The following is a 12,143-nucleotide window of genomic DNA, read 5'->3' on the forward strand; positions in this document are numbered from 1 at the left end:
CAGACTTTGTGATACTGGAATTTTCTTTCAATTTGTAGAAAATTGGTGATTTTGTGTACCTTCGGCAAAGAATCCCTCCCCTCGATCCAAAAAAATATATAACACTTTTTTATAATCATCAAAAGAAGTTCTTTCATTGCATTCTGGACCAGAGTTTGGGCTCTATACAAAATATTAAAAAAAAGACAGCTTCGACTTTTAGCCATTTTTGAAGAAATTTTCAATGCTTAGGAAGAATGACGCAATTATTGACATCAAAATACATGTACACAGACTAACGAGAAAATTACGTCATTTTCTGTAGATATGTAGTCACCAAAATTCCAAGTGATATTGAACGTATTTATAATTGCCAACTAAAACTGAGCAGTTCAATTTTCAAAAATTCACAGGACTAAAAAAAAGCTCAAAGTGAACCTTGTTCTTTGACAACGGAATGTTCCGTCTAAAAAAAGCTCAAAGTGAACCTTGTTCTTTGACAACGGAATGTTCCGTCTAAAAAAAGCTCAAAGTGAACCTTGTTCTTTGACAACGGAGTGTTCCGTCTAGCTGATCAATACTCAGTAGATAGGGCTCACAGCGGTTGTGATCGGTCAACAGGGGATGCTTACTCCTCTTAGGCACCTGATCCAAAATCTGGAATTTCCGGGGTCCGTGTTTTATGTCCTGTTCACAGATTTGTATTGTTTATAGATTTTTTGAGATCGATCACTGTTCGTTATCTTCACCTTTTTTCACTCTCCTATAAATTCTGTAAGTGATTGTTACGTTTCACTAAATAATGCTCCCGATTTAAGTTAAATGTGAGCATCCATTCCATTTGAAAAAGAGAAAAATTAAAAAAGAAATTGGGCAATTTATTTTATTTAGATTATTAGATAAAGCAACTGAATACAGAAAAAATCAACCTTTCCTGTAAAAATGAAAGGTTTTTCGATACTAAAACTAACAAAATACAGGTGCTTGAGCAAGTACTAAGTACTAATTTAAAATTTAAATTAGAATTAAAGAATTTCAAATCATTTGTTCTGCATGTGATTTATGTGTTACATTCATCTTATTAAATAATCTAAAAAACAAAAAGAAGGTACATTTAAATTTTGCACCAAATGTCAATTCAAAATCTTTCCTCTAAACAATTTTTCAAAACAATATTTTTACACATTTACATTTTCAAAGTTCGCTTTCAATCAGAAGGTATTGAAAGTCTATTAACTCTGCCTTATAAACTTAAAAAGATTCATTTTTGAAATACAGAAATTAGAATAGACACTAGCTATACTTTACTCAAAAGCTGACTGGAGGAAAAAGTTGTGCCATTCTGAAGTAGATATTGGTTTAAATTACACTTTTAATTCTGAGAGGTTTATATGCATCTTTCAGTTCCATCTCATTATTTCCAAAATACATACACGTAGTATATAAATAAGGTTATAAAAAATTGCCAGGAACAGTCAAAATTAATTGTGAAATGTTTGTAATCAGCTATATTCAGTTGAAGACTCTAGTATAAGCAGGTAATCAATTTAGATATAAGGCCATTGCATGTTTGTTTTTTTTATTTTTAGCGTCTGCGTGCGCCTTGGTTTTTGACACCCCATATAAGAAGAAAAAAACAAAATCAGGAGTCCTGAAATTGAATATTCTTGTCGAAATCACTGAATTTTTTCAATTTCTCTAAATATTTTTTTACAACTTGCCATATTAGGAATATTGTATGCATTTAATACCTTGATTATGCTGAAGAATAGATCTTTCTATGAAAAAAAATAGATTTTTTAAAAAATCCTTTGAATAACGTCATTTTTATGAGTATAAAGTATGAGTATGAAGTATATAAAGTCTGTTTTATTTTTGGGTTTGTGTGTTTTTTGCCATTAGGTAGGTAGGTTTCTGAAAGATGGGTGGACGCTAAACAGAGAAAAAAAACTTGGAAGGCCTAACTGCCATGTGTTTCACTTATCACAGCCATATTTTACCAACAAATTATAAATGACATCGATACATACATGTATATTTAAAGCATTGACATAAAACTTTGGTTCTTCATAAATAAAAAGACAAAACAGCGAGATTTCTCCAAAAATGATACATATATAAGATAACAATAAAAGTATTACATTTAGGCATTAGCATTTATATATTATACACCTGTACATGAAATTAATTCCTTCAAAGGAAAACCTCTTGCTTACCTGTAATTAACTCATTAATTTTCTTAGAACGGATAATCAATGATTCAATTAGATAAGATACGAATAGACTTGACACAGGGTGTCTAATCACACAAGTACAAAAATTCTCTCAAACTAATATCACATTTATAGTCACCATGGAAATAGAGACTAGATTAGAGAAATTCAGTAATCAGGTTTGGAAGCACATTATCTATGCAGTGATTGAACTGACTGTCTCCAGTAGCTGATAGAGTTATCGTCATTCCTTCATTTGAGTTGTTCAGTTTTATTTCTGATACAGTTTATATCTTATGTTTAAATTAAGAACATATATTCATGATTTTTTTTAATGAATTCTAGTGACATTCGTTGTATAAAGTTGTTTTGCATTCGTTTTCAATCTTTTTAATATTCCGTATTCCATATATTAAGAAACCATTCACTATGGTAACCGTATTAATTATAGATCTAAGTACATCTCTCTTAAACCCTGCCTGGTATACAAAAGCAAAATGAAAACTTAAAAGAAAGTCAAGGTTTTCAAAATATCACTGAATCCGACATAATTTTAAAAAAGATGACTGACCATTTCATATTAAAGTTCGTATTGTGTAAATGCATATAATTTTGTGTAGAACATCATTTTAAAGAAAGACTTAAACCGGAATAACATCCTCTATTCAACCCCTTCCTGATTTCCAGAATCTTCCTTTGTTTCTTCTGTATTGTCTGTAGCTTCCTGGTTTCCATCTTGAGATTCCTGTTGACTTTCTTCTACTGCCGTTTGATTTCCGTCTTCTGTTTCCGCCGTGCTTTCCTTTGCCTCTTCTGTTGTTTCCTCCGTTACTTCCTGATTTTCCTCCGTTTTTTCCTCAGTTTCCTCTGTTGCTTCTTGATTTTCCTCTTGTACCTCTTGATTTTCCTCTGTCACTTCCTGGTTTTCCTCTGTTTCCTCCTGCTTTTCCTCAACCACTTCCTGATTCTCCTCTGTCACTTCCTGATTTTCTTCTGCCTTTTCTTCAGTTTCCTCCTTCACTTCCTGATTTTCCTCTGTCACTTCCTGGCTTTCTTCTATCACTTCCTGGTTTTCCTCTGTTTCCTCCTGCTTTTCTTCTCCTACTTCCTGTTTTTCCTCCGTCACTTCCTGTGTTTCCTGTGTCTCCTCCTCCGCTGTTACCTGGTTCCCCTCTTCTTCATTATTTTCTTCCACTTCCTGGTTGCCATCATCAATTTGTTCGTCATCGGAGTAGAAACAGTCCCTCAGTTCTACAACAGTTATGTATAATGTGTTTACATCCTAAAAAATTGATGTACCGGTACCCCTAATTTCAATACAGAGTCACGTGATACACATTTTTACAGGTATGGATTCAAAGATCTTAAAGCTAGGATTAAGATTTTTCGAAATCAGTCATTAATTATGAAGAAAAACAAAAGGAAAATAAAATTATCAGTTTCTTCATCTACGCCAAACCATTCCTATTTTGGATAGATTTGAACAATGAAAGTAAACTGTGCAGACGATTTCGAAAAGGCACGAACGTTTAACGAAATGGTGCACTATACGAACAAGCAAGATGATGAAGATTTTTGAAATTAATATTTATATTATACATATAACATGGGCATATTGGGGGTCCGGAGCTCCCCCTCCTGAGATATAAAATGACCTTGCAACCACCCCCCCCCCCACCCAGTAAACATGGACCCCCGCACTATGGTAAGGAGAGTCATGTATCTGAAGAATATTAAATTAGGAAAGTTACATGTCTTACCCGCTCCTTTCACAAAAACATACACGAAATAGGTCTTTCTGGTTTTACATTTTTTTTAATTTATTTTATTTTATTTTTTGCTTCTCAAAAATTGTTAAAATTTGATTTTTTTGGAAATTTTGGAGGGAAAGTTCCTGGATCTGTACATGAATTGTATTCATATTTGAATCATTTCTTTAAATTTCACCTGTTTTGGCAATAGCACCATCTTTATTGCTGTCAAATTGCGTCAGCATCATGCGTGCGTAAGTTCTCTCCGTTTCGTCGAATTGTTCGCCGAGTTCGGATAGCTTTTCCAGGAGTTCGTCGATGTTGACGGCATCCTGTCCCGGAAATAGAATATCCAGACTCTCCATCAGGGAATCTCTCATTTGAGGCTTGGATTTGATTCGGTCTTGGATCCATTCGTGAAACTCGTCCTGACTTAACTGAGAATTTTCTGAAAAGAAGGAATGAAATACAATGTATACGTTTTATGTTGTACATGTATAAGTAATTCACATTTTTTTCATTCGGATTCCAATGTTTGAAGAATATTCCATGTGTCACGCTCCTTAAAGTATAATCCATTTTGAGTAAAATGAAAAAAGTATAGAAAATTAAATGATTTTTTTTTCTGAATTAACATTTCCAATTATTTATGCAAATGCATTACAGAGTTATGATTTCAAGAAAAATTCTGTCGAAAGACTCAAGTGAATTTATCATCAGATTATCTAGGGTACTTTCAGTTGAAGCTCATAAGACAAAACGCTCATCCTACTCGCATTTCGTACTCCGACAAACGAATTCGTAAATAAAATCGTAAACTTCTACACTATTTTAACAATTACATTCCCCTCTTGTAGACTCTACCCTACCCAAAGGCCAAGCTTTCAACAATTAAGCTTAAATCAACACTTAATGTGGATGCATTTATTTTGATTTAATCCTCCGGACTTTCTTGAGAAAACTTTAACCTAATGACATGTATATATACTATTATGCCCCACCCCACCCTCCCATCGTGACCCTATTTAAGCTATGGGGCTATGATTTCAACAAATTAATGTGAATCTTTACTATAAAACCAAGCTACATAGATATATATAGATATACATAGATACATATACTTTTTTTCTAGCTAAGCATGTACTTTTTCTCTACCCCCAAAATGGTTCTTCAGAATAGAAAGCATGGATTATTAAAAAAAAAGGATTTATCTTTTCTATAAAGAGTGTCTGTCCCTGAACTTAAAAAAAAGTTGAATTTTCCTTACCCAGGGATGTTTTGCGACAAATTTTGCCAGAAATGACCGAGTTGTTTTGGACAGGAAATCCAAAACAGGGAATTAAAAAAAACTGACAGAAAAGTGAATTGAGCACTTGGTAAGGGTGAGCTAAAATAAACATAATCTGTCAACAAGAGGCCCATGGGCCACAAGACCTACCTGGGTCAATATGGCCCTGCTGTTCTTTATTAGCAGATTTTTTCTATTATATTTTGCTATGTAAAACTTTGATTCCTTGTTGTGACCCCAACCTAACCCCAGGTGTCATGATATTTAAAAAAAAACTTGAATCCACACTTCCTGAAGATGCGTCATATTCATATGACCAACGATGGTTTTGCTGTCTTTGAGAAGAAGATTTTTTAAAGATGTGGCCCACCGTACCACTTTAGGTCATGATTTAAACAAACATGAATCCACTTCCTGAAGATACTTTTTTCTATATCCATATGAATAACTATGGCTTTGCTGTTCTTGAGAAAAAGATTTTAAAGAATTTTTCCCTACACTTTGATATTCCAGTATGTCCTCATCCTTTCCGGGGGGGGGGGGGGGGGTCACATAATTTTTTTTTTTGGCCCATTGGTTCTTGAGAAGAAGATTTTTGAAAGATGCCACTAAATTTTCATTTATTCTGAGATATCTCCCATTGAAACAATGTTGAATCCTTTTCAACCAAGGATGCTTTGTGGCAAGTTTTGTAGAAATTAGGCCAGTAGTTCTGGAGAAGAAGATAAAAATGTGAAAAGTTTACAAAAGGACGGACGGACAGACGAACCCGACAAAATCTGATCAAAAAAATTCCATTTAGCTTTCAGCTCGGGTGAGCTAAAAATGGGAATTCCACAGAAAATTTTATTTATAAGTTCATTGAGTATTAGAATTATGTTATTATGAAATAGTACATAAAACTGATTTCGTCCGTTTTTGTTTCAAATTATTGCCATCTGTGTCCGTCTGTATACAAAGAAATAAATCATACATCTTTTTAGAGCCGGTAAATACACGTGATTTCTTTCAATAACTCTAAATGAAAATTTTCCCAGTCCTGAATCTTTTTTAAAAGTCTTCCGGTGTTGTAAAAACTCGATCGTGTCTAATGCCGTCTTAGCTCACTGAACGATGGCGAAACTCGTAAAAAAAAAAAACAAAAAAAAAAACGGAAGCTGTTTTGTTATTGATCTGAAATCGATATAAAAGACCTTAAGCTTTTCATAGTAAAAATTGTATATGTTTCATTTGTCAAAATAAAGGAATTTTTGTCCATATTTTGTTCAAATTGTGAGACCTGTGGGGATCTTTTTTTCATAAGATGTTTCCCCCAAACTAATATCTTTTTTTTTTCTGAAGATAAATCAATTTATATTCAATTTAAAGAAAAAAAAATCATATTTATAGATATTGAGGGACTAAAAATTACCATCTTTATCGTGTTCAGCAAAAATCTCATCTACGACACACTGAGGTGGATCTGCCCCTAGACATTGCAAAACTCTCTTAAATCCCTCCTTGTCCAGCAAACCGTCAGTAGCGAAACGGTCAAAATACTGCTGGTAGCCTGAAATATACAGTACGTAAACAGTAAGTACTCTTCTCCTACTTCATAATTAATCCGAATTACCAATCATTTAATAAAAACAAACGCAATCCAATAAAATTTTATTCTAGAGTTAGTAATCACTAATGAGTTAAACGTGTCAGTATACAAAAAGGGGGGGGGGGCATAATATATGTTACAAAGATGGTAGTTTAAAGTTCTAGCAAAAATCTTAAGTCTGGTACGAACAACATTTCAATATTAACAGTGATAATATTGTCAACAGAAGCATAACGCCTCTAAAGCAAACACAGAGGTGCACTTTTAAAACACCGATGCTTCATAATCTTTACAATTCTAAATTCGAAAACTGAAAATCAGTTTTACAGATCAAAATGTAATTTAGATGATTAAAATAATAATATAATGTTATATATTATAATAATCAAGATAACACCGAGACAACAAATTTCTTTTGCGACACAAACATATTTTCAATTTTATATAATATGTTGACAATGTAGTCTTAGGTTGTAAAATGTTTGAGAAATTAAATATAGTTTGGAAATTTGTATATAAGATGTTTATTGGCACTGGGTGCATGTTTATCAATAAGTGCTCTAAACAAAACTAGAAAACTTACTCGCTTTTTCTACTTCACTCTGAAAAAAAGAGAAATATGGTTTATTTTCTTACTTTATAAATTAGATATAATAAAAGTCACATGCACAGTAAAAGAAAATATGACTGACTTTATGACGCATTTATACATGCAGGCCTCATAAACTTTGAGGTATTATTGTAAAAATTGATCATGCAGGCTGTGTTATAAATGCATCGGTCACCTAAATGTGGTCCTTTTAAATGGAATCTTGATAATAAACCGTCTTCAAAATTTATAAAGCAGGGTAGATTTGAACAATTTATGGTTGTATTTCACTCACGACAGACATAAGGATAGATTTACTGGAATGAAATTGGTATTTTTTTGTAATTGCATGAAAGAAATCCGCCTACGGGGCGGATAGATATCATGCGATCAAGAGAATCTTCTGTCTTTTAAAGGATATTTAATCATGTAATTTTAAATCATTAAATGCTGTAAAGAATAAGTAGAATTTAAAGAATTTGATGTGTTCATAGGTTGATTAATTTTCTAAGACATTGGATAAGTAATAAACAAAAGCGGCGAGGAATGATTTTTTTGATGTCTTTAGAATAATGTAACGGTGTTTTGGGGCATCTGGACTCTTTAAATTAAAAACGAGCAAATTGTTTCATTGTCAAATTTGTCAAAAACAGAAGAAAAAGATATATAAAGATCCCGAACTTAAGCGTTGAGAAACATTTTCAAACTGAAATATTCAAAACAAAATTATTTGATATATGGTGTCTAAAGATGCAGATCAACATGCTCAAACAACGATCGTCTATTTAAATTTCTAATAAATAACCATCACTAATTCGTATCTAAGATAGAGATGCCACAGAAAAAAAAATAAAATCAACATATTCACGTCAGAATTTGTGAAAAGAACACGCACAGTTTAACTAAACATGTCGTTGCTATGGAAAACAAGTGAAAAGATTTAAAAATCGACTTACCATGTTAATTTTTTCCTTATCGAGGATATTCCTAACGACTGCGAGGGCTTGAGCTGTTTGTTTACAACAACCATACACAGGGTATAGAAGGGAATAAGATTGCGCTTTAAATCGACTTTTCTATCATATCTTAGGTTTCGCGCCATTACCTCTCTTTTAAAGTTCAATGTAAATATAACGTAAGAGAAAATTTTAAGTTGTAAGCAATTGACATAAGAAAGATTTAAAAAATCAGAACCAGATTCTATTTTTTCTCACCCTTGGGTGAGTGGGGAGGGGAAGGGGGTAGAACATGGAGACCCCCCCTCCCCCCAATACTAGCTTTGTACATGTATATGTCTTGATTTTCCATTAACGCCCTTAGTTACCCACAGCAGTTTTCGCCCGATGGGTTTTAAATACCACATCTACCTGAACATGTATGGATTAAAAATATTAAAGGAAAATTTCAGCTCGTTTGAATAGTCCTTGAAGCAGCATAAATCTTTACTTAGAGTTTGTAAAATTATTCATTCCAGCACTTGTTTCCTCGCTGGTTCTTGTAGAGAATACTTCATTATAACTTGCAGGGGGCAGGTTTATGTGTGTAAAGGGGCTTTATAGGTAATTCCCAATAAAAGGATTTTGATTGTGGGGGATATCGGAAAATCGCTAACGATAGCTACATTTCCCTCTGAGTGAGAACTGAGTTCAAAATCATTGACAGCGGAAGGAAAAAAAAACCAAAAAGTTTCAGAAGTAAATAAAGGAACATTTTAAATGTATTTTTCCCAATTGATTTTTGAAATGGTTAAGAGACTTAATCAGATTCAGGGTTTATAAAAAATGAGTAAATTGCTTTTTCTTGCCAGGAATCAAGTACAAGTTCATATACAGTTGAACTCGGGTATCTCGCACACCGATATCTCCAATACCAAGGTTATGACTATAAGTGATATGGAAGTCCCAACCACTTTTTCCCATGTTTTTCAATCTCAATATTTCGAGTACAGTGTACTTGGATATTTCGATTTTCCCCCCTCGGTCCCAACGAGTTCGAGATAACGGTGTTTGACGATAGATTTTACCCCGTAAATTTAATTTTTTACCATCTACCACCACTTAGTAAATTGAAAATGTAGAATATGATAAACACGTCTCTCGTTAAGAATATCCGCTCCTCATCCAGGAGCGTTTATTATTACTTAATTTTCATTTCACGCAAATGGTCTCGTAAGAAGCATATATTTGCAACCCCCCCCCCCCCCCACGAATGTACTAAAAGTTTTAGTCTAAAACGTACATTTTTAGAGAAATCGAATTTCCTTTAATCTTGCTTTAAATGACCATGTTTATTAGCATGAAATTAATGAAACTGGAAATAATCTGTATTGATAGTACATGCTGTTTACATTATGTATTATATAACAATTGAAATTGTTCATCAATTTTCAATAAGAAAATGAATAGGCCTAATTGATGCTTTAATACTCGTTTCCTGAAAATAAATTTGAGATCTGATGATTTCCCTATAAAATAGGATTAACTGTAATGACGAACTTTGAAGAAATGACATGCAAGTATGGTAAACACCCATTACTTTATGAATTCACTGACATTTTTGTACGCATTTTTAATTACTTACATGTACATGTAACTGCTGATTTTTAGAACCTACAGATCAGTCATCCTTAAATTCTCAATACAGCCGCAGTATATACATTTTTTTAAATAATTTTTTTTCAAAAACATCTTAATATGTACATTGAAGTTGATTCGATTATTGATTGCTTTCGGCTTTGAACAATTTGTGCAGTAAAAAATTTAGAATTGATACAATAATATTCATTTTATGTGGTCTCTCTGGTCCAATTCTCTGAATTTTTCAATTTTATTTAATATACATTGTACAATTATAAAAAAAATAAAAAAAATAATAATAATACGAAAATGGCTTGACCCAATCTCCCTTGCAGAATTGTCCTTCGTTAGAGAGTGGGCTTGACCCCCCCCCCTCCCCCCACACACTCTTAATTCCTCTGTGTACTATATATAGCTAGTGTCGGACTGTCCCTTGGATAAGCTTTTAAGTTAGATTTTTTTTTTATTTTGCATATTTTATCAACATTTAGGCTGTTTGAGACCACAAATCACTGGAAAATCACACTGTAGGATTCCTTTTATGTGTAAATGAAGCTTTTGAAGCACCCTTTTGATGAAACCTTCCGACACATTATATTTGTAATTTATCAAATCTAGAAGATAAAAACGATTCTCGTCTCTCACAAACCATATACAAAACACCCGCAAAGATGACAATACATGTTCAATGTGGCCTTTTAAACTTTCTCTCATAGATAAGAGCAGGGACCCACAGGACCGAATATTTTGAAATGAAATAATTTTCCCCGCTGATAACTTTTCATTAAACCTCCGATAGCATATAATAACAAAGGCCTTAAAATCCTGCCCTCCTAAAGTAGACTTACTGGCTATAAATCCCAGTTATTATTCCCAGAATTAAATGTAAACTTTGAAACAATCTAGAGATGAAAAATAATTGACTTTGTTGGCGGGCGTCACTATTAAAGTGATCTATGTAAACATTCTTTGTATGTAAAATCAAGTTTTATTGAAGTTTAAAAAACTTTTTGTACAAATGTACAAAAAGAATGTATTAATTGAAGTAGTTATTATATTGAGGTTTTATAACTTAAAAAAATTGAGATCGAAGTTCAAGTAATGCAGGTTTAAAGAGAAGTTTAATGAGTTCAACATAGGGGCAGTACCCCCCCCCCCCCCCCCCTGCTGTCTCAATATGCAAAGATCTCGTGATTACGAGAAAAGCTTTCTCAACTATGAGTCTGATGTTTCAATTTTTTTTCTCTCGATCTCTCCAAAGTGCATGCATTTGGAATACAGCATCTTCCCAAGTCAAGGGTTTCTGATACACTCCGCTCCACATAAAACACGCTTGGGAAGATGGGAATACAGGCACTTTGCGGAAATCACATAATTGAAGAACAACCCTTGTGTTGTATATCAGGGAGCGACTGTCCTCAAGTACCTGTACTCTTAATAAAAATAAAGATTATAAAAGCAGTAGCTTTTGTAAGTGGACTTTATTTTATTACAGCAGTTTGTCAACACGGAATCCCCTTTATAAGAAAGATCTTTTATAGCAATGTTTTATATTGGGTTTATTTTAACAACAGAGTTTTGTTGTATGTACACGGCAAATTTATGGTATCTAATGTTAGGTTTCTTTTTTATACTTCTTTCGCGTCTCTGCAAACAACTTGAGAATAAGTCTTCTTTTCAAATTTAGCGATGAATGGAAAATTGTTGGGTGATTTCAACATGCATGCAATAAAAAATGAATGCATGCTGTTTGTTGGCATGAAATCGAACGATTCCTTTATACTCCTGCATGTACAGATGTACGGAAGCCGGTAGGTGTCAGGAAGAAACAAGAGGCCCATGGGCCACATCGCTCATTTCAACACTTTGGCTAGGAGTTTAGTATTTTATAAGTGGTATCAACCTATCCCTAAGGGGAGGGGGCATGATTTGAGCAAACTTGAATCTACACTAACCACTAACTGAAGATGCTACCATATTTCTTTGACAAATCATGGCTTAAGAAGTTTTTAAAAATATTTTTTCCTATAAATTTTATCTTCTATGGTGGCCCCACCCTACCACCAGGGGTCATTATTTGAACAAACTTGAATCTACCCTACCTGAGGATACTTTCATATAAATATGACTAATTATGGCCTTGCTATTCTTGAAAAGAA

At 33.3% G+C, this 12,143-nt stretch overlaps 1 protein-coding gene across 1 annotated transcript; it reads right to left on the minus strand.

Annotated features, from left to right (window-relative positions):
* Window positions 1-967: 967 nt before the first annotated feature.
* LOC133187088 (glutamic acid-rich protein-like) lies at window positions 968-8,440 on the minus strand. Its single transcript, XM_061322453.1, has 5 exons — window positions 8,365-8,440; window positions 7,403-7,421; window positions 6,643-6,780; window positions 4,140-4,391; window positions 968-3,443 (listed from the first exon to the last, which is right to left on the minus strand). The coding sequence occupies exons 1-5, from the start codon at window positions 8,365-8,367 to the stop codon at window positions 2,854-2,856; spliced, it is 1,002 nt and encodes a 333-aa protein (XP_061178437.1). The 5' UTR covers window positions 8,368-8,440; the 3' UTR covers window positions 968-2,853.
* Window positions 8,441-12,143: the final 3,703 nt, after the last annotated feature.

This window comes from Saccostrea echinata, unplaced genomic scaffold, assembly GCF_033153115.1.
Source record: "Saccostrea echinata isolate AGI-Se365-2 ecotype Australia unplaced genomic scaffold, CSIRO_AGI_Sech_v1 ptg000014l, whole genome shotgun sequence".
Lineage (NCBI taxonomy): Eukaryota > Metazoa > Mollusca > Bivalvia > Ostreida > Ostreidae > Saccostrea > Saccostrea echinata.

Bases quoted from the DNA above. Each gene is read 5' to 3' on its own strand.
- LOC133187088 (XM_061322453.1), bottom strand. The intron at 4,392-6,642 runs GTAATTTTTAGT...CCTTCTTTTCAG, and splicing joins TGCTGAACACGATAAAGATG to AAAATTCTCAGTTAAGTCAG. The intron at 3,444-4,139 runs GTGAAATTTAAA...TAACTGTTGTAG, and splicing joins TGGTGCTATTGCCAAAACAG to AACTGAGGGACTGTTTCTAC.